At 39.6% G+C, this 24,325-nt stretch overlaps 1 protein-coding gene across 1 annotated transcript in view; it reads right to left on the reverse strand.

Annotated features, from left to right (window-relative positions):
• LOC124544587 overlaps nucleotides 1-24,325 on the reverse strand; it is a 75,429-nt gene that overhangs the window by 29,718 nt on the left and 21,386 nt on the right. The window contains exon 2 of the mRNA XM_047123177.1: nucleotides 8,243-8,369. Coding sequence (XP_046979133.1) covers nucleotides 8,243-8,369 — 127 coding nt within the window. The remainder of the gene's footprint in view (nucleotides 1-8,242; nucleotides 8,370-24,325) is intronic.

Raw genomic sequence — 24,325 nt, forward strand, 5'->3', positions numbered from 1 at the left:
TCTCATTTTGGGCAGGGACCTCCAGGGTATCCCATAATCAATCAATATGCATTTGCTACAACTGGTTGCTTAATTACATATATTTGTTGTTTTCTTCATCATATCTATCATTTTGGACATTGAATTTGTAAACATTCTGTATATATGTGCATGTATGTGTGTGTTTTGTACACTGTTTCAACTAAGGAAATGAGGCACTATAGTACATTAGGTTTACTTTACCAAGGAACTGTCAGAGGAAAGAAATGCACTAACAGAAAGACATGCAGCCAACAATGCTGCTTCGAATATTTTCCAGTCTCAAGGTAAGGAATTCAACAACGATGTTAACTAAACAACAGTGTATATTTCATTGCTGGCTTTATAGTAATATCTTTTAGTAATACAACAATGTTGGCACTAGTTGTATGTATGTGTAAGAAGTGCCAGGTGAATTAGAAATGGACAGTACACAGTTCACAATTTACACATTGGGTTACATACTGAAAACTTGAAGTCTGCTGTGTAATATGCCAGGTGTGATCCCCACAATTATTATTATTATTATTATTATTATTATTATTATTGTTATTGTTGTTGTTGTTGTTGTTGCTGTTGTTGTTGTGCTCATGTATTGTACCTCAATCTTGAACAATAGAAGGTGGGGTACTATTTCATAGTTAGAAAAGCAGTATTAATAATCATGTATGACAGTAAGAATTCAAATTATCAATTAGTTATACTACAGTACTCTTCAAATCATAGCTATGGAGAGGGTGAGTACATAAAAATAGTTGTGGTAATAGTAGTAGTAGTAGTAGTAGTAGAAGTAATGGGATAACTTGCATGATCATTATCCACTAACAAACAAAGGTGTCTTCTGGAGTTCCATCACTTTCGTATGGCTAGGATATCCCTAATGAACAGCATGACTGACTGTAATGGCCTTGGGAATATGCCTTTCTGTTTAAGTATGTTAATAACTAAAGTAGGAGAGTGTTAGAATAAATAAATAGCAAGGACTGTAATGACTAGAATAGTTCCCTGTAAAGAATTCGGTAACAATGGTGACATAATACCAGTAAGTGAGGATAACTGGAAGTAGTGAAGTTACTGGAATGTGAATAACAGTATTTATAAACACCACTAATGGTACATTAAAGACAGAGGATTCAGTGTGGAATGTCTGTGGAAGTTGAATGCATGAGGTATACTTGTGTAGATACAGTTCTTGCTTTTAACTAAGTGAGCATGAAGTTGGTTGTGCGTGCGTGCGTGCGTGCGCTTATTAAGGACTTCTGGGTGTTACATGACGAATTTACTAGCTGAAGTTTTAATAAGGACATGATGTCCAGGAATGTGCCATTTGGATACAAAATAAGTGTGGAGATCAGATCACTTTCAAATCTCACACTTGACTGTACAGTACATAATGGTAGAGCTGCAAAACACATATATTGAGAATGATTTCTGGTACATTTCAGTCTATTAAATACTATTTTTGTCTAGCTGCGACAATGGCTGTGAGAAACTGATAAGTTGACTATGGTGCTCCACAGATGTGCACCAGAGTTGTTGACGTGTGTGAAAGTATGCATCACAAGTACACCTTGTGGGATGAACAGCAGTGTTACCATAGGGAGCAGCTTCTGTAGAGCACAGAGGTCAGAGCTTATTGTCTCCGCTGTGTGCGTGCTGTGAAGTGGGAGCTTCAAAAGTGATCTGATCTTCAAACTTGTTTTACATCCAAACTGTACGTTTCTGGATATAGGTTCCTTATCAAAACTTTGTCAACTATGTTCCCTCTACAACGCCTAGAAGCCTCTACTAGAAATTGTGAAATACTCTGTATTTGTTAATCAAGGAATACGAAGGAAAAAGAACATGATGCTGCTACTTAGTATGTACAAATAATATTAAACTGCATAAATTCTGTTGCCAGTGATAATGAAGATGCGGATTGAAGATACCAACAGTCACAACAAAGGAGATGCACATGACCATACAGTAAAGAAGCTATAACAAATGACTGTAATAGAAGTGTTATACTATTACGTAAAACTCTAAGATGTCTGTCTATGAGATTTACATGTACAATCATCTGTACTGGAATCATGTATTAACTAATAAAAATAAGTGATGCTTTCTACACAAGTCAAATACTTTTCACCAGAGCCATAATTCATCTTTTTATTCTAACCATAATTTTTGATGCCAGCTGAGTGAGTTTGAAAGGGGTCAAATTGTGGCCTTCTGAGTGGCGGAATGGTCCTTTCAGAGAATACCATCCAAGTTGGACTTGTTGTGTCAGTTGTCCATAAAAGCTAGTATCAGTGGCCACAAGAGCATACTCACACATGTAGATGAGGTACTGGATGTCCATGCTGCACAGACACCCACTAGTATTGTCATATCGTAAGGGCAGCAGTGGCAGATCATACAGCTACCACAACACAGATAAGAGGGCTTGTGAGCCTAGACATGTCATCATGACATCATGAACCAGTTTTTAGCATTGGGACTATGGGCATGCACACCTCTAATTCCAACAGGATGGCACATGCCTACACAATGCCCAAAGAACTCAACATGCTCTGCAAGACATGCAACAAATTCCCTGGCCAGCATTATCTCCTGACTTGTCTCCAATTGAGAATGTGTGGGATATGATGGGATAAGTAGTGAGTCCCGTAATTCATCAACCAACAAATCTTACAGGACTATGTGAACACATTGAGCAGGCATGGCATAACATGTCCCAGGGCAGAATTCCCTACCTGTATGATCAACTGGATGCCAGAGCCTGCATTGCCGCCTGTGGAGGATACATCATGTACTAATATGGGTGTTTCAGCATGCATTGGTACCTGGTACCTCAGAACTAGTTGTGCTATTGATCTGCAAACGTAATCATTTCATGTACTCCACAATCACTGTTGCATCAATAAATCCTGTGTATTGGAAACCTCTAAAAGGATGTACTAATTTCTTTTCTGGCTGTGTATTATGCATCTGTCTTTCTTCAACATGAGAACCAACACACACAGCCAGATATCACCTGCTTACAAGAGACATTGGTCTCTTTGGAACACTGTAGATGGAACAGAACTGGCACCAGGCAGCCATGTGACCCTCCACCACTGAAGTAAGTAATGGCAGTGAAGAGGTGTCAGTCAGCTGTATGGAATCAGTGAAATAAGATAGGTCAATGTGAAGATGTGACAGAATGGCAGAAAGGAGCACCGTGTTTGGATGTACACAATGAATGAGGTTGCCCAATTAGTTGGTGTATCAGTGTAGACTCTCCAATGTTTTTACAAGAACGGTGTACTACTCACTACCACCTAACATGGTATAGGAACAGTGGTTGTAAATAGATCCTAACCAACATGGACAGGAGACAAGTGCTTTGCCTTAAAATCGACAATTGGTTGCAGCTGTCAGCAAATTCTGGTCCATTTCACCTAGTTTCTGAGAGAACACTGTGAAGGAAACAGTATATAATGGACATTTGGAGCTAGATACTCTGCAAAAGGCCATTGCTCAAGCAGCAGATAATATTCCACATCTTAAGTGGGCCAAACAACATAGAAAGTGGACATCAACTGACTGGAGGCATAGAGTGGTCCAAAGAATAGGAATTTGGCTCTCTGCAAAATATGTAAGGTGTCAAGTGCTCTGATTATAGAACCACTCACTCATGTTATTGTGAATGTGCAAGGATGTTTATCTGTTGTGATGACCAAGTGTTGCCATTTCTTCTACATCTTTGTTATGAGTAAGCTGGGGACACTCTCATCTTCTAAGATGATGAAATCTGCATTCTCAGAGCTGCATACACACATTCCTGATTTGTCAAACATTCAGGAATCCTTTTGCACATCAACTACTTTGTTAAATCATATAATCTTAATCCCATAGAAAATGTTTGGCACTACTTCAAACAGCAGGTGAAACACAATCAACATCCATGCAGTTTGGTAGCTCTAGGAAATATTTGCATTGGAGTGGTGTCAGTTGGATAACTTGATAAGAAACCTGTGGATCCTCTGCCACACCTTGTTGAGGCCCCTATTATGGCTAGAGATGGTATACAGTATTAGCAAGATGTCCCCTGGGGGTTCCTAATGTATACTCCAGTGTACTTATTTTATACAACTAAAGCCACAATGAATGTGTGTTTTTTATATGCATAAAGCATCATTATAGATGTAAGTCATCTTAAATCACAGAAATTGTAGATGCAATCCAGATTTATGGTTGTCTAATCTGGGTTAATGTCAGGGAACCAAGTTACATAATCACTCGTTACGGAAAATCAAATCGTCCCACTCATGCTGATTTACTCAGTGACATTTATATAGCAACTAACTGGGTCTGTTGCCCGTGTGTGTTTATTCCAGTCTTATATTTGTGGGAATTTAAGGAGATGGGACCCAAATAAACTGAAAGAACCAGAGGTTGTACAGAGTTTCAGGAAGAGCATAAGGGAACAATTGACAGGAATGGTGGAAAGAAATACAGTAGAAGAAGAATGGGTAGCTTTGATGGAGGAAATAGTGAAGGCAGCAGAGGATCAAATAGGTACAAAGACGAGGGCTAGTAGAAACGCTTGGGTAACAGAAGAAATATTGAATTTAATTGATGAAAGGAGAAAATATAAAAATGCAGTAAATGAAGCAGGCAAAAAGGAATACAAACGTCTCAAAAATGAGATTGACAGGAAGTGCAAAATGGCTAAGCAGGGATGGCTGGAGGACCAATGTAAGGATGTAGAGGCTTATCTCACTAGGGCTAAGATAGATACTGCCTACAGGAAAAGTAAAGAGACCTTTGGAGAAAGAAGAACCACTTGCATGAATATCAAGAGCTTTGATGGAAACCCAGTTCTAAATAAAGAAGGGAAAGCAGAAAGGTGGAAGGAGTATATAGAGAGTCTATAAAAGGGCGATGTACTTGAGGACAATATTACGGAAATGGAAGAGGATGTAGACGAAGATGAAATGGGAGATATGATACCGCATGAAGAGTTTGACAGAGCACTGAAAGACCTGAGTCGAAACAAGGCCCCTGGAGTAGACAACATTCCATTAGAACTACTGACAGCCTTGGGAGAGCAGTCCTGACAAAACTCTACCATCTGGTGAGCAAGATGTATGAGACAGGCGAAATACCCTCAGACTTCAAGAAGAATATAATAATTCCAATCCCAAAGAAAGCACGTGTTGACAGATGTGGCTTTTGACAATGTTGATTGGAATACTCTCTTTCGAATTCTGAAGGTGCCAGGGGTAAACTACAGGGAGCGAAAGGCTATTTACAATTTGTACAGAAACCAGATGGCAGTTATAAGAGTCGAGGGGCATGAAAGGGAAGCAGCGGTTGAAAAGGGAGTGAGACAGGGTTGTAGCCTCTCCCCGATGCTATTCAATCTGTATATTGAGCAAGCAATAAAGGAAACAAAAGAAAAGTTCGGAGTAGGTATTAAAATCCATGGAGAAGAAAAAAAATTTGAGGTTCGCCGGTGACATTGTAATTCCGTCAGAGACAGCATAGGACTTGGAAGAACAGTTGAACAGAATGGACAGTGTCTTGAAAGGAGGATATAAGATGAACAACAACAAACACAAAATGAGGATAATGGAATGTAGTTGAATTAAGTCGGGTAACGCTGAGGAATTAGATTAGGAAATGAGACACTTAAAGTAGTAAAGGTGTTTTGCTATTTGGGGAGGAAAATAACTGATGATGGTCGAGGTAGAGAGGATATAAAATGTAGACTGGCAATGGCAAGGAAAGTGTTTCTTAAGAAGAAAAATTTGTTAACATTGAGTATAGATTTAAATGTCAGGAAGTCATTTCTGAAAGTATTTGTATGGAGTGTAGTCATGTATGGAAGTAAAACGTGGATGACAAATAGCTTTTTACCTGTAGCTTTGCCCATGTATGCACATGTCATATATATTTCACATATATTTAAAATATTTCACAAGGTTTTGTACACATCTTTCACCTGTATATTTAGTGAATTTTGCTGTGCAATTTCATTTTCATGCAGCTCAATGTCTGATGTCATATCATACAATGATATAATTTTGCAGGTACATCCAGTGATATATGTGTCTACTGCCAGAGAAATGTGTTGTGAATAGATTTAGTAATAAAGAAGTAATACATTTAAAGGTTATGAATAATGTGGCTGTTTTTCATGCATCTCAATGTTTATGATGTCATATCTGCTCAGCTATGTGTTGTACAATGATATTTAGTTGGTATATTGAGTGGCATAGGGGAAGACTGTCTGCAAAAATATGTCACAAATGCAGTTAGTAGTAAAGAAGTACCAAATTGAAATGTCATGCTTCCTGCTGCAGTTTTACTTCAGAAACAGTGAAAATTTAGTTAGTGATAAACATTTTTTATTTGATCGTTTTGCAGGGGTTGTAAGCAAGAAAAAGTTTCATAAAGATGTGAAAGTATGTCTTAAGTTTGTTGAAAGTCACAAAGTAATTACATTTTCCAATCATGGATGACTAAAATATGGATATTCAAATGTTGTGGGCTATACTTCTTTTTCACTTCCACCCATGCAGATAGTAAGTGATATGTGTAACAAGTTTCATTGAAATCAATCCAGTGGTTTAGGAGGAGATGTGGAATACCCATCCATCCATGCACCCATACATACACATATGTGTACATCCATTTTTATAATAGGTATGGATTCTGATATACCAAGCAGATAAGCTGATCTGTAACATGAAAATAAGAAAATCAAACGATGGAAAATCCAGGACGGAATGTAACAATATTATGAAAAGGAAAGTTGCTACGCAGCATATAGCAGAGATGCTGAGCCGCAGTTGCCTGAGACTGCAGTCGTGTGTGTGTGTGTGTGTGTGTGTGTGTGTGTGTGTGTGTGTGTGTGTGTGTGTGTGTGTGACATATTAAAACAACCACTCAGTAATGGATTGAGTTGTAATGAATTAAACCAACCATTCAGTAATGGATTAAGTTCTTGGCACCAGCGAGAGATTTAGAGTTATTTCCTAAATATGTCATAGCTTTTGATGTGTGGCAGATTTTAACTGAATGCTTCATATTACCATCGAAGTGGCAGACTTTGGCCTGGCTAGTAACCACACTGAATGAGATGGCATAATATTAAGACTTTGAACTCACATTTTAGAAGATGAAGATTCAAATTCCCAGCCAGCCATCCAGACTTAGTTTTATTGTGATTTCCCAAAGTCAGTCTGTTTCTAACAGTGGCAGAGGGGTGATTCAAGACTGACAAGTCAGATTTGAAGATAATGCACATGGAATTTGATTTTGTGCATTTTAAGACAGAAACTGTCCTTTTCTTGAACTGCAAATGCCCTTTATTTACAAGAAAGAAAATGTAAGGCTCAGGAGAGGTTTTACATATTAAATTAAAGTGTTTAGCTCAGGAGGCTATTTCCTAAAGAAAGAAAGATCTGTATTAAGTTAAAATCTACTGTGAGACACAAGTGATTTTAGGCATAGGCAGTTTCTTCCATCAATTTTCCCTAGTCATGCACACTTTTGAATCCTTTGCAAGTACTATAATACAAGCTAATTGCTATGGTTAACATAAAAAAATAGAGGAAGATCACAGCTAGAGTACAGAGATTAAATTATGAAGTATGTTGGCAACCCAGTCACAAAAACTGACACCATCCAGGAGAGCAGTGTGATGACCATAAACCCCTCCATATCCACATCCAGTGATGCCTTTTGGCTGAGGATGTCACAGTTGTTGGTCAGTACTGTTGGGCCTTCTGAGGCATGTTCATATCGAGTTTAAGTTTATAGTTTAGTTGGCAACAACTCCTAGAAAAAAAAAAAAAAAAAAAAGTTGAAGGAAACATATGGACACTGGACATCTGCTGCCAGCTAGACTGCTGCCAACCAACCCTTGAATTAAGCACCTGAGGAGAGATTATGCTGCACATGTTAAAGGTTGTTCCATTTCATTTCCTTAATATGCTTGTGTTCAGGCTCAATCTGTATATGTTAGTATTCTTATTGTTTCCTATGAATCTACAGTTAAATCACTGGTGGTTTTTGAAGTATGAATTAAAGTACCATTGTGTTGTCTTTGTTGACTAGAACATCAGAAATCTTTATTTTCCAATATGATTGACCTTTTATTTATAATTAAGTGGAATACATGCTTCAGGTGCATTTTCTGTACTCCCGATAACATATTTCATATTAATTTACTGAGGTAAATACTAACCTGTGTCATAGCCAAAATGATAAGAACCATCTTTCTTCAGCAGCATGAAATGCACTGGAAATGTGGCTAGGTTGCTTAGACGTCTGTGATAGAGGTTTGATTCCTGACAGGATATTTCTGACACTACCTGTATGTGGAATTATGGATGATTAGTTTCATTGTTTCTTACAGAAATGTACATACTAAATAACCTAATGTACAATTATTACCTTAATGTATTAATTTCAGTTTACTGTTTTTTATAATTTAATGAAAGGGCAGCATGTATGACATTTATAGTTCCAAAGAGATATTGATAACCCTATTAAAATAGTCTTGCTTCACAGCTCACAGTTCAAGCAGTAATGGTGACTGAGTTTTGTGTAATTTGTGGAGGTGCATGTACATAAAATCATACAAATTTTACAGTTATTACAAATGATGTGCAAGCCTTGTGAAATTTTTAAAATTCGCTTACTTTTTGTCATTGCATAAATGAAGAATGCAAGATATTACTTCAACTACTGAATTACAGTTATTATAATAAGATGCAATATAAATACAAAGCTAAAACCAATGTTATCAAATGTATACAGGATGTGGAACATTTATCAATGGTGGAAAATGTTAATGGACCCTTGTTCCATAATGAAACAATCAATTTCTTTTGCCCTCTGTCTTAATGCTCAAGTGGTGCTGTAGAGTGTAACACACCAGAGACTGGCAACAATGTTATATATGAAGTGATCATCACAGTGCACTGCACTTAGCATAGCTTTCTTCATTATTTAGTCTTAATCTGTGTGTGAAGCTGCAAATTTCTTCACTTCACTTTTTGTTTAATAGAGCTAGGTTCACGCATATTTGAATTCTTAGCATAGTTGAATGCCATCATAAGTGCCACTGTTGCCTGAACTGTGATCAATAAATAACACACTAAAGTGCCCTTTGTTTAGCTCTATGTATCGTTGAAGGAGTCTGCCTGTAGCTTCTTAGTTAGTCTCCAAATTCTTTCATGTTGCTATACAAGGTGGTCCATTGATAGTGACCGGGCCAAATATCTCACAAAATAAGCATCAAATGAACAAAATACAAAGAACACAACTTGTCTAGCTTGAAGGGGGAAACCAGATGGTGCTATGGTTGGCCTGCTAGATGGCACTGCCATAGGTCAAACAGATATGAACTGCGTTTTTTAAAAATAGGAACCCCCATTTTTTATTACATATTCGTGTAGTATGTAAAGGAATATGAATGTTTTAGTTGGAACACTTTTTTCGCTTTGTGATAGATGGTGCTGTAATAGTCACAAACATATAAGTACGTGGTATAATGTAACACTCTGCCAGTGCGGATGGTATTTGCTTTGTGATACATTACCCGTGTTAAAATGGACCATTTACCAATTGTGGAAAAGGTCGATATCATGTTGATGAATGGCTATTGTGATCAAAATGCCCAATGGACGTGTGCTATGTATGCTGCTTGGTATCCTGGACAACATCATCCAAGTGTACGGATGGTTTGCCACATTGTTACATTATTTAATGAAACAGGAAGTGATCAGTCACATGTGAAACGTCAACCACGACCTGCAACAAATGATGATGCCCGAGTAGGTGTTTTAGCTGCTGTCGCTAATCCGCACATCAGTAGCAGACAAATTGTGTGAGAATTGGGAATCTCAAAAACGTCGGTGTTGAGAATGATACATCAACATAAATTGCACCCGTGCCATATTTCTATGCACCAGGAATTGCATGGCGATGACTTTGAACGTTGTGTACAGTTCTGCCACTGGGCACAAGAGAAATTACAGGATGATGACAGATTTTTTGCACGCATTCTATTTAGCGACAAAGCATCATCCACTAACAGCGGTAACGTAAACCAGCATAATATGCACTATTGGGCAACGGAATATCCATGATGGCTGTGACAAGTGGAACATCAGCGACCTTGGCAGGTTAATGTATGGTGCGGCATTATTGGAGGAAGCATAATTGGCCCCCATTTTATCGATGGCAATCTAAATGGTGCAATGTATGCTGATTTCCTACATAATGTTCTACCGATGTTACTACCAGATATTTCACTGCATGACAGAATGGCGATGTACTTCCAACATGATGGATGTCCGGCACATAGCTCGCATGCAGTTGAAGCGGTATTGAAGAGCATATTTCATGGCAGGTGGATTGGTCGTCGAAGCACCATACCATGGCCCGCACGTTCACCGGATCTGACCTCCCTGGATTTCTTTCTGTGGGGAAAGTTGAAGGATATTTGCTATCGTGATCCACTGACAATGCCTGACAACATGCGTCAGCACATTGTCAATGCATGTGCGACCATTACGGAAGGCAAACTACTTGCTGTTGAGAGGAATATCATTACACTTATTGCCAATGCATTGAGGTTGATGGTCATCATTTTGTGCATTTATTGCATTAATATGGTATTTGCAGGTAATCACGCTGAAACCGCATGCATTCTCAGAAATGATAAGTTCACAAAGGTACATGTATCACACTGGAACAACCGAAATAAAATGTTCAAACATACCTATGTTCTGTATTTCAATTTAAAAAACCTACCTGTTACCAACCATTCATCTAAAATTGTGAGCCATATGTTTGTGACTATTACAGCGCCACCTATCACAAAGAGAAAAAAGTGGTCCAACTAAAACATTCATATATCCTTACGTACTACATGAATATGTAATAAAATATGGGGGGTTCCTATTTAAAGAAACACAGTTGATATCTGTTTGAACTATGGCAGCGCCATTTAGCGGGCCAACCATAGCATCATCTGGTTTCCCCCCTCAAGCTAGACAAGTTTCGTTCTTTGTAGTTTTTTTGTTTGACGCTTATATTGTGAGATATTTGGCCTGGTCATGATCAATTGACCACCCTGTATAGTTGCACATAGTAGGAAATGGTTGGTGAATGTACCTGCCATGTGCAAACATAACGAGAATTGAAACTTCCTGGCAGATTAAAACTGTGTGCCCGACCGAGACTCGAACTCGGGACCTTTGCCTTTCGCGGGCAAGTGCTCTACCAACTGAGCTACCGAAGCACGACTCACGCCCGGTACTCACAGCTTCACTTCTGCCAGTACCTCGTCTCCTACCTTTCAAACTTTACAGAAGCTCTCCTGCGAAACTTGCAGAACTAGCACTCCTGAAAGAAAGGATATTGCGGAGACATGGCTTAGCCACAGCCTTGGGGATGTTTCCAGAATGAGATTTTCACTCTGCAGCGGAGTGTGCGCTGATATGAAACTTCGGTAGCTCAGTTGGTAGAGCACTTGCCCGCGAAAGGCAAAGGTCCCGAGTTCGAGTCTCGGTCGGGCACACAGTTTAATCTGCCAGGAAGTTTCATATCAGCGCACACTCCACTGCAGAGTGAAAATCTCATTCTGGAAACATCCCCAAGGCTGTGGCTAAGCCATGTCTCCGCAATATCCTTTCTTTCAGGAGTGCTAGTTCTGCAAGTTTCGCAGGAGAGCTTCTGTAAAGTTTGGAAGGTAGGAGACGAGGTACTGGCAGAAGTGAAGCTGTGAGTACCGGGCGTGAGTCGTGCTTCGGTAGCTCAGTTGGTAGAGCACTTGCCCGCGAAAGGCAAAGGTCCCGAGTTCGAGTCTCGGTCGGGCACACAGTTTTAATCTGCCAGGAAGTTTCATATCAGCGCACACTCCGCTGCAGAGTGAAAATCTCATTCTGGAAACATCCCCAAGGCTGTGGCTAAGCCATGTCTCCGCAATATCCTTTCTTTCAGGAGTGCTAGTTCTGCAAGTTTCGCAGGAGAGCTTCTGTAAAGTTTGGAAGGTAGGAGACGAGGTACTGGCAGAAGTGAAGCTGTGAGTACCGGGCGTGAGTCGTGCTTCGGTAGCTCAGTTGGTAGAGCACTTGCCCGCGAAAGGCAAAGGTCCCGAGTTCGAGTCTCGGTCGGGCACACAGTTTTAATCTGCCAGGAAGTTTCATATCAGCGCACACTCCGCTGCAGAGTGAAAATCTCATTCTGGAAACATCCCCAAGGCTGTGGCTAAGCCATGTCTCCGCAATATCCTTTCTTTCAGGAGTGCTAGTTCTGCAAGTTTCGCAGGAGAGCTTCTGTAAAGTTTGGAAGGTAGGAGATGAGGTACTGGCAGAAGTGAAGCTGTGAGTACCGGGCGTGAGTCGTGCTTCGGTAGCTCAGTTGGTAGAGCACTTGCCCGCGAAAGGCAAAGGTCCCGAGTTCGAGTCTCGGTCGGGCACACAGTTTTAATCTGCCAGGAAGTTTCATATCAGCGAACACTCCGCTGCAGAGTGAAAATCTCATTCTGGATAATGAGAATTGGCAGCTGTCTGGAAACAGTTAGAAACTGCACTGGCCACCATCTTAAGGGTTCAATCTGCAACATTATTGGCATACTGGTGGTAAAAGCTGAGGCACCTCCAGTGCCTCTGGAATTGCCCAAAAAGTCCATCAGTGTGCCTTCTGGAGTGCTTGATGAGATAAGTTTATTCTCGTTTTAGAAGGAAATGTCAGACAATGGTGGGTGTGAGTACCTCTGGATGGAAGGTGAATGTCAGTATTGGACACACATCTGTCACCTTATGGCTTATCAACATATGTGCAGTGCTGCCCACTGTTAATAGTGGTAACATTTCCTGTTATTAAACAGGTCATGAAAGTAAAGTAATAAAACCCAACATATTCATTTTATTGACTGTGTGTGCCTCAGGTTATCAACAAAGCATATTTGCAGTAAATAACACTAATTATCAGAACAGGTAACACTACATTTTACTGCCAAATACTTGCCCTTTGTGAGAGGACTGTTACAGGGTGCACTTGGCTTTAAGGTGCCAATTGAGCAGCTACTTAACAGAGTAGTAGTGGCTAGATGGCCTGGAAAGTCTGCAAAATATCCAGGAGAGAAGTATGATGACCATATGCCCCTCCATACTGCATCCGCATGACGCTGCAAGGGGTAGACTTTCCATGGCCCTTTGTAGCCTGGATGTTAATGTCACATTTACAGTTTTACTTGGCTGGTGCAATTAATAATTGAAAATTGACATTCTCAATTTCTGGTCTTAGCAAGTAGCCTTCAACTTCTACCATAAATACAACTGCCAATAACTCTCACTGTGCCAGAAAGTAACTGCCATGTGGTCGCAACTGCTGTTACATGTATAACATTATAACAATGTCAGTAGGCTCAGGCATTATTAGAAACAATATTTTAATTAACTTGCAGTCATGAAATATGTGCATAAAATTGATTGAGCATAATGTTGGGCACAGCAGAAAACATAAACATATTTTTTATGCTGTTATTTATTTATTTATTTACATGTCAAATTCCCTAGTACCAAATTGAGGAGCAAATCTCCAAGGTCATGGAACGTGTCAGTACATGAACTTACAACATAAAAGTAATAACAGATAAAAATAAATGTTCATGAAACTGAAAGAAAATCAGTCCATAAGTTTAAGCAAATGCTATCAGCAATACAATGAGAATCAGCTTAATTTTTCAAGGAACTCCTCGACAGAATAGAAGGAGTGACCCATGAGGAAACTCTTCAGTTTTGATTTGAAAGCGCGTGGATTACTGCTAAGATTTTTGAATTCGAGTGGCAGCTTATTGAAAATGGATGCAGCAGTATACTGCACACCTTTTTGCACAAGAGTTAAGGAAGTCCGATCCAAATGGAGGTTTGATTTCTGTCGAGTATTAACAGAGTGAAAGCTGCTTATTGTTGGAAATAAACTAATATTGGAACAAGAAACGACAATAAGGAATATACATATTGAGAGGCCAATGCCAAAATACCCAGACTCGTGAACAGAGGCCGACAAGAGGTTCGTGAACTGACACCACTTATTGCCCGAACTGCCCGTTTCTGAGCCAAAAATATCCTTCTAGAATGGGAAGAGTTACTCCAAAACATAACACCATACAACATAAGTGAATGAAAATAAGCAAAGTAGACTAATTTACGTGTCGACGTATCACTCACTTTCGATACCGTTCGAATAGTGAAAATGGCAGTATTAAGTCTTTGAACAAGATCCTGAAGGTGGGCTTTCCACGACAGCTTGCTATCTATCTGAACACCTAGGAATATGAACTGTTCAGTTTCACTAATCATATGCCCGTTCTGTGAGATTAAAACTTAAGGTTTTGTTGAATTGTGTGTTAGAAACTGTAAAAACTGAGTCTTACTGTGATTTAACGTTAGTTTATTTTCTACAAGCCATGATCTGAGGTCATGTACTGCACTACTTGAAACCGAGTCAGTTGCACACAACATCCTTTACTACCAAGCTAGTGTCATCAGCAAACAGAAATATTTTAGAGTTACCGATAATACTAGAGGGCATATCATTTATATAAATAAGGAACCGGAGCGGCCCCAACACTGATCCCAGGGGTACCCCCCACTTGACAGTACCCCACTCAGATCCCACATCACAGCTGTAATCAACATTGTGAATAATGACCTTTTGCTGCCTGTTGCTAAAGTAAGAGGTGAACCAATTGTGAGCGACTCCCCTTATTCCGTAATGGTCCAACTTCTGGAGCAATATTGTGAGATCAAACAAGTCAAATGCCTTCGTTAAATCAAAAAATACGCCAAGCGCTCGAAACTTTTTGTTTAGCCCATCCAGTACCTCACAGAGAAAAGAGAATATAGCATTTTCAGTTGTCAAACGACTTCTAAAGCCTAACTGTACATTTGATAGCAAATCGTGTGATATAAAATGATCGATTAACCTTACATACACAGCCTTTTCGATAACTTTTGCAAACACTGATGGTATAGAAATAGGTCTAAAATTATCTACATTATCCCTTTCTCCCTTTTTATAAAGCGGCTTTACTACTGAGTACTTTAATCGCTCAGGAAACTGACCATTCCTAAAGGAAAAATTACAAATATGGCTAAATACAGGGCTAACATGTGCAGCACAGTACTTTAATATTCTACTAGACACTCAGTCATAACCATGAGAGTCCTTAGTCTTCAGTGATATAATTATTGACTCAATCTCCCTCTTGTCTGCATCACAGAGGAGTATTTCAGACGTCAATCTCAGAAAGGCATTTCCTAAGAAATTTATATGATTTCCTGTTGAAACTAAATTTTTATTTAATTCACCAGCAATGATCAGAAAATGGTTGTTAAATACTGTACATATATCTGATTTATCAGTAACAGAAATATTATTACTGCGAACTGACTTTATATCATCAACCTTGTGCTGCTGACCAGACACTTCCTCCACAACTGACCATATGGCTTTAATTTTATCCAGTGAATTAGCTATTCTATTTGCATACCACATACTTTTTGCCTTGCTAATAACATTTTTAAGCACCTTACAATACTGTTTGTAATGGGCTACTGTAGCTTGATTGTGACTACTTCTAACATTTTGATATAATTTCCGCTTTGTTCTACATGATATCCGTATCCCACTAGTCAGCCAACCGGGCTGTCCATTACTGCTAGTACCCCATTTAGAATGTTCTAATGGAAAGCAACTCTCAAAGACCATGAGAAATGTGTTATGGAAAGCATTGTATTTATCATCTATATTATCGGCACTATAAACATCTTTCTACTCTTGTTCCTTGACAAGTTTTGAAAAACTCTCTATTGCTGTTGGATTAACTTTCCTATGTAGTTTGTAATTAAATACGACATTGGTTTGAGTAAAAAAACCTTTTAGTGTTAAAATTTGTGCATCATGGTCTGAAAGGCCATTCACCCTTTTACTAACAGAATGCCCATCTAGTAATGAAGAATGAATAAAAATATTGTCTATGACTGCGCTACTGTTCCCCTGCACCCTAGTTGGAAAAAGCACAGTTTGCATCAGATCATATGAATTTAGGCGATCTACCAACATCCTTTTCCTTGCACAATCATGTACACAATTAATATTGAACTCACCACATATAACTACTTTCTGGTACTTCCTACAAAGTGAATCAAGAACCCTCTCTAGCTTAAGCAAAAATGCTCTGAAGTCGGAGTTAGGGGACCTATAAACAACAGCAATTAGAAGTTTAGTTTCACTAAATTCAACTGATTCTGCACAACTTTCAAATATCTGTTCAGTGCAGTGTCGTGATACATCTATGGACTCAAATGAAATACTGTTTTTTATGTACAGAGCCACTCCCCCACCCCGCAAGGAACTCCTTGAGAAACAGCCAGCTAATCTGTAGCCTGGTAAAGGAAGCCTCTGAATTATCAAATTATTTAAGTGGTGCTCTGATATACCAATAATTTCAGAGTTAACATCTATTAGCAGTTCACTAACTTTATCTCTAATACCTCTTATATTTTGATGAAATATGCTAATTCCTTCTCTACTTGGAAACATTACATCCTCTGGAGGTGAGCCCTTAGTTAGAGGCACTTCCTTTAAGCAGGTATACCTATCAGCTGACTTCAGTCTAAAAAAGGTGCAGCTCTAACACCAACTACTACAGGAATTTTTCCATGAGTGATACCACTACCACCACCACCACCCACTACACTGTCACCTATAAGCTTAGCCAGCCTCCCCTTCCCATACCTATTGAGGTGCAGGCCATGCCTAGTGAAACCCCATCTACTGATAGACCCAACTGGCACCACTGAGATGTGATCCATGCCCTCCGCCATCAGTGCCCTCCCCAGCCCCACATTAACGCGCCTAACAGCCGCATTAAGGTGAGTCCGATCATGACGCTGAAAAGTGCTGCACGAAAAGCACATTAGTGCCACCAGTTTGCTATCTCAACCAAGTCACCACTGACATCATATTCCCCATCCCTATTGAGACTGTTAGCTGTTCCACCCACTATCACTACCTGATCCTCTTTCGTAAAATTCTTACATAACTCAACTATGCTTTCAGTCACCTGAGCCAACCCTGTACTAGGCTTCACAATGCTGGTGAGCTGGTACTCACTCCCCAACACTTCCTGCAACTGCTGGCCCACACCTCTACCGTGGGAACTACCTAGCAGCAGAACCTTCTTTCTGCTAGACTTTGCAATTAACCTAGGCCTCCTAATTGCTGAGGACTGCTGCAAGTTACCTACATCTACGTCTACATGAGGCTCCTCTCCACTCAACTCTGACAGTTGGTCATATCTATTGCATGTATGCAAAGTAAAACTGTCTGAATACCTCTTCTTCCTAGCTACCTTCTTGCAACTGCCAGTTCCCATTCCCCACCACCCTTCACCCTCCTCAACCTATCTAGTTCCTCCTTTGCGCATTGTAACTGCACCTGAAGGGCACAGATCTTATGCTCCTGCTCCTCTATTAACTTGTTTCTACTACAGATTCTACATTCCCAGGAGAGGATCTCACTAAAATGACCACTGGCTTCCCGACTGCATTCCCCCCAATGAAAATACTTTGAACAAATCCCACACCATAATCCACTACTCACAAACCTTCACTTTTCACTCATGGTAAAATTTTACAGTTACTGAAAAAAACTATACGTCTACATTACCAAAGTTCAGTTACACCAGTAGAACTGTTTAAGAACTAACAATAATGGTCTCGGAATTCTCTGCCTACTAAGAAAGCAGCTACTTGTATTAATACTACTACAACACAGCCGATACCAACACCAGCAAAACTTCACAAAATTATTAGCTAAAACCAAAAAATTAAAACGACCACTGTAACACTAAGCGAAGTTAAAACACTAAATGAAAATTTCACTGAAATATTTCACTAGAAAGAATAATAAACGTCAGTTGAAAACTAAAGCACGAAATTTACTAAACGACTTCAACACACTGAAAACTCTATAAAACACAGTGAGCGAACAATTACAAAAGTTTATTAAGTCGTTATTTCGCCACAAACGGCACGCAACACTGCTGAAATCTATTAAATTTAATAACTGTATTACAGAGCACAAATAAGTTCCATATATCATAACTTGAATGTTTTTACACTTAATATTACAAAAGTTAATTTTGAATATAATAGAGGGAAACATTCCACGTGGGAAAAATATATCTAAAAAGAAAGATGATGAAACTTACCAAACAAAATCGCTGGCAGGTCGATAGACACACAAACAAACACAAACATACACACAAAATTCTAGCTTTCGCAACCAATGGTTGCCTCGTCAGGAAAGAGGGAAGGAGAAGGAAAGACAAAAGGATATGGGTTTTAAGGGAGAGGGTAAGGAGTCATTCCAATCCCGGGAGCGGAAAGACTTACCTTAGGGGGAAAAAAGGACAGGTATACACTCGCACACACACACATATCCATCCACACATACACAGACACAAGCAGACATTTGTAAAGGCCTTTACAAATGTCTGCTTGTGTCTGTGTATGTGTGGATGGATATGTGTGTGTGTGCGAGTGTATACCTGTCCTTTTTTCCCCCTAAGGTAAGTCTTTCCGCTCCCGGGATTGGAATGACTCCTTACCCTCTCCCTTAAAACCCATATCCTTTTGTCTTTCCTTCTCCTTCCCTCTTTCCTGACGAGGCAACCATTGGTTGCGAAAGCTAGAATTTTGTGTGTATGTTTGTGTTTGTTTGTGTGTCTATCGACCTGCCAGCGCTTTTGTTTGGTAAGTTTCATCATCTTTCTTTTTAGATATATAAAAGTTAATTTTGGACAGAAATAAATTGGTCTTTTGCTTTTGTTGTTGTTGTTGTTGTTCTGATCTTCAGTCCAGAGACTAGTTTGATTCAGCTCACCATGCTGGTTCTTTTATTCAATACAAATTACTAAATTCCAATTTTATTGAAGGTTATAAATGTGACATCTGTTTACATTACAAACAATTATATTTGCAATATGTGAGTGTTAATCTGTTACATTACACATCACATATGAGCTGGAATGGAATGTCCCATTTGTTGGAACTTGATTCCCATGCAAAGTCCAGACAAAGCATATAGAGTGGGTATGTTGGTCACTGGCACACCCACTGAGGGCCTCATGATAAATGAAGTTAAGGAATTCTGTTACCTCTGAAGCAAAAAAACACAAGACTCATGAAGCAAGGAGGACATAAGAAACAAACTAGGACAGTCAAATAGAACATTTCTCATCGAAAGGGAGCCTACTAGTACCGAACATGGACCTTAATTTGAAAACTAAATTTCTGAGCATGTTATGTCTGAAAGTGAATCACGAGAAACAGAAGAAAATAAAATAAAAGTGTTAGCAATGTGGTGTTACTGGAGGATCTCAAAAATTAAATGGACTATTTAGATTGAGGAATGGGAAGGTTCCCTGCAAAAATGGTGAGGAAAGGAATTTTGTGATGTTGCATCACTGAATAATAATTTTCATTCACGTGCAGGTTCAGCTTTCTGTAGCATTCATTAAATTCCCTCTGTGTGGCACAAAACTTCTGTTATGATTTAAAAGATAATAAACCAGATTCCTCTCTCATGTAAAATATAGCTAAACACATCCAAAAACAATCACTTTCTGTTTAAAATATTCTATAACTGCTTCCTCTATCTTCTCAGTGCTGACATGCAAAATACACATTCTTTCCAATTTCCTTTGTGTCTTCCATTTTCCTTTTCTATCTCGAACAGCAAAGAAACCAATGGTAGTTAGGGTGGTAGACGAGCCCTCTGGGATGACTTAAGATGCAAAAGAGTTATCTTCAATGCAACCTCAAATCACAGCTGTCTTGCAGATAGGCATTGTTCCTCAAAGGTTAGAAGAGGAAAACCTTGAACAAAAAATGGAAAATCCAGGCTGGAATGTAACAATATTATGAAGCTGCTACTCACCGTGTAGCGGCGAAGTTGAGTTGCAGATAGGCACAATGAAAAGACTGACGGAAAGTGAGCATTCAGCCAACAAGGCCTTCTTTAAAATTATACAATGGGTGGGCGCATGTTTGCGCGCGCACGCGCGTGCACACGCACACACACACACACACGCACACACACACACGCACACACACACACACACACACACACACACACACACACACACACACCAGAGACTGTGGTCATGTGTGTGTGAGTTGGGTTTGTGTGAGTGTGTGTGTGTGTGTGTGTGTGTATGGGGATGAGCAAGCCACTGGCAGTTGTAGTATATCTCTAGAGTCGTCAGTTAAAACTGGTTCTTGAAACTTTGATAGCAGACTTTCTTAGGATGCTTTATGTTTATCTTCAAGAATCTGCAGTTCAGTTTCTTCAGTGTCTCTGTGACATTCTCCCATGGACCAGATAAACCTGTGATAATTCATGCTGCCCTTCTCTGTATGTGTTCAATATCCCTGGTCAGTCCTATTTGGTGGGTCCCACACACTTTATCAATATTCTATAACTGGTCGCATGAATGTTTTGTAAGCAATCTCCTTTGTAGTCTGATTGCACTTCACCAGTATTCTACCAATAAACAGAGGTCTACAACCTGCTTTCCCCTCAACAGAGCCTATGTGATCGTACCATTTCATATCCATTTATATGAGTTTGCTGATTCCAACAGTGACTCACTGATATTGTGGTCATGGGATACTACATTTTTTCATTTTGTGAAGTGTACAATTTTATGTTTTTGAACATTTGAAGCAAGCTGCACTTCATTGCAAACCATTAGGATTTTAATACTCTCACCTGTGGGAAGCATTTTTTGATCTTACATTGGTACTTATGGTTTCTTACCGCTGTTGTTGTGTGTATTGGACGGAGAGTCACCTAATCTAAAATACCCTTCTGTGTACCCCACACACAGTCAGCTACCTGAATAGCAGCCTCTGATGTATAGTGCACACCTGACCCATTTAGGGGACCCCTACAGTTCTCAACCCTGTTGCACAAGTCCAGGATGTTGCAGCCTAGCTTGTCACACAACCTTTGAAATCCCTCTTTCAGTTCTTCCACCTGACTCAGAACTAAAGGGCCACAATCAGTTCTGAGGACAACACTGCACATTGTGAGCTTCACTGAAACTCCATGCACAAGGCTGGTCTTCTCAATCTTCCCTGCCAGTTGCTGCAATGACCCAATTAGGGCCTCAGAGCCCAGATGACAGGCATCATTTGTTCCAATGTGCACCATAATCTGCAGTTGTTTGCATCTTGTTCCCTCAATGGCTGCTGGAGCAGCCTCTTCAACATGTTGAATGAGCCCCACAGGCATACAAACTGAGTGCACCTGGTGTGCTTTCCTGTCCCTTGCTGCCTTTTCCCTAAGGGGAACCATCATTCGCCATACATTTGAACTGTTGACAATTACTAGACTCCTAACCCTTTTGAATTTGCCTCCTCTTGACACTGGACAAAACAGGTGTCTCCAAAACAGGTGAAGTGAGTCCCTCTGACTTAGTTTCAGTGAAAGACAGCACCTCAAACTTGTTGGTTAGGGGGATCAGTAAAACACAGATTATGAATTCATGATAAAAGTCTCATGGATAACACATGGGCAATATGTGATCCTTGGTCTGAGGAATGATGGCCTCTGGCATGTTATGACTTGTGATGAGCCATTACGCAAAAAGAGAAAAATGTAGTTTCTGCAGTCACATGAGATACACACATTAATAATAATAAAAAAAACATAATAAAAAATTGAATAAAATGTGTCAGGCGTATATTAGGTTAGTGGTTGTGAAAAGCAAGTGCCACAGATTTATTTGTGACTTCAAAATTTGTGGAAAATACGAACTAGAAGAAGTGGCATGATGATAATACATGAGCAAAGACATCAGGAAATAACCATGACACTAGATGGAGCCACAGAGAGCAAAAAATGTATGAGCAGACAGAGGTGGGACTATATACAACAAATAATTGAGGGCATTGGGTGTAAGTGTTGCTCTGAGATGTATAGATTGGCACAAGTGAGGAAATCTAGGTGGGCCACACCAAACCATCCTTAAGACTAATTACCTCCCCCTACCTCCCATAACAGGGCTGGAGGAGTTCTGAAGTTAGATGGATGATGGAGGCTCCCAATGGAAATAGCACGCAGATCAGGAAAAAATGCCAATGTGTACTCAATACAATCCCTGGGAGATATCGCCTGAGATTTGGTAGGTGGTCTGCTGGTGACTATATAGAATGTACTGGATGCGGTGCCTGCCACTTGTGTTCCAAAACAATCCAGATTCTTTTAGACAGCTGATTGTATCCTTGCATGTAGTATTTAAGCACCTCTCACTATTTGGTAAAACATACCCAGAACCAGTTGCAGTCCTCTGGATTGAAGCTGAGTGGGAGGTTTAAACCAGAGGCTTCTCTCAGTAGATCAGGACTGCACTACAGAAAAGAAGGGTTAACTAGGTTATCAGAGCACATGAGGCATGCATGTGGTGTTTCTTTTGGGTTATAGGAACCTCTACATAGGCTCATGATTAATTATATCATGTAATAGGACAGATGAGTTGATGAAGTGTAGAAAGAGTTAATGTTAGTAAGATATTTAGTTAACTGTATGAGCATCCCTGAAATAATCTCATTTATTGAAACTAATGATGCCCACTTAGAACTAGGAATGTAAGCTGGTAAAAACGAGAAGGGAAAAAAATGAAATCTTAAACTTGTAATGAAATATGTGCCTTAAAGATTATCCAGAAGCCAATGTTGGCAACAAATTTTTATTCTGTGAAGAGCTCAACATCTAGAGGGATTATTGTGGATTCTGGATGTTGAACTAATCTGGCTGAATGTAAGCACCAAAGGCAGATCAATAACAGCAATGGGATATTCTTATAGACCACATGCCTAAGGAGCATAGTGGTTGAAAGCTTCAGGGAAAACTTTGTAAATGTCACAGGTAAATTTCCTTACCATCATATTGCAATAAGGAGAGATTTCAACATGTTTCTGTAGAATGGTATGTTCATTCAACTGTAACAGGGGCAGGAATTGGAATGAAATTTTTTGAAATGTGTTTTCTTGAACATACTTTGAGCAATTAGTTATAGAAAAGACTTGCGAGGCTAACTTCTTAAATCTCCTTGTAACAAAGAGACCTAAACTAAATGGTTTAGTTAATATATGGGAGTGAAATGATTACTACAAGGTTGTTATAACAATGACTTCTTCTTTTCCTTCTGGCTTTCCCAGTTTAGGCTCAGATAAGCCTGGTCCTTGGTCTATGCACTGATATTCTCCCTAAAGATTTATAATGTAACACTCGCTTTTGGATCTTGTTCTCTGACATACAAAACGCCCAGAATCCATTTTTATTGGTGTTAATATGAATGTTAAGAAAAAGTGGAAAATATATTTGCTTAGAAAATGTGACAGACAAATGCTGGGGGTTATTTGAGTAGTCTACTGCAAACATTCATCTCTGTTTATGAATATGTTGAATATCAGTGAATACAATTCAAAAGTATTAAACAAAATACTTCATACATGTATGTGCTGAACAAGGTTGTGAGGGGTAGGAAGGACTCGCTATGGTACAGTATCTGTGTTACAAAGTTGGTATGAAAACCAAAAGAGCTTCATCATAGATTTAAGTGAAATCAGAAACTTGTTGGCAAACAGAAGCTGAACAAAATCAAAATGAGTGAAGATAGAATAACATGAGAAGCATTCAATGAATTCAAGAATAAAATCCCCTAACAGAAATGGAAATGCCATGTGGCTAGGACCTCCCATCAGGTAGACCGTTCGCCTGGTGCAAGTCTTTCGAGTTGACGCCATTTCGGCGACTTGCGTGTCGATGGGGAAGAAATGATGATAAGGACAACACAACATCCAGTCCCTGAGTGGAGAAAATCCCCGACTCAGCCGGGAATCAAACCCGGGCCGTTAGGTTGACATTCCGTTGCGCTGACCACTCAGCTATCAGGGGTGGACCCCCTAACAGAAAAAGGCAAAAGGCTTATGGACATAATGGGATATGCAGATTATGTGAAGAAGTGGTTCCAAGTATTTTGAAAGAAAGTGCACTCATTCACATTTTCAAGAAAGGTCATTGAACAGATGCACGTACAGGGTGGTCCATTGATAGTGACTGGGCCAAATATCTCAAGAAATAAGCATCAACCAAAAAAAACTACAAAGAACAAAACTTGTCTAGCTTGAAGGGGGAAACCAAATGGCACTACGGTTGGCCCACTAGATGGCGC

Source organism: Schistocerca americana, chromosome 8, assembly GCF_021461395.2.
Source record: "Schistocerca americana isolate TAMUIC-IGC-003095 chromosome 8, iqSchAmer2.1, whole genome shotgun sequence".
Lineage (NCBI taxonomy): Eukaryota > Metazoa > Arthropoda > Insecta > Orthoptera > Acrididae > Schistocerca > Schistocerca americana.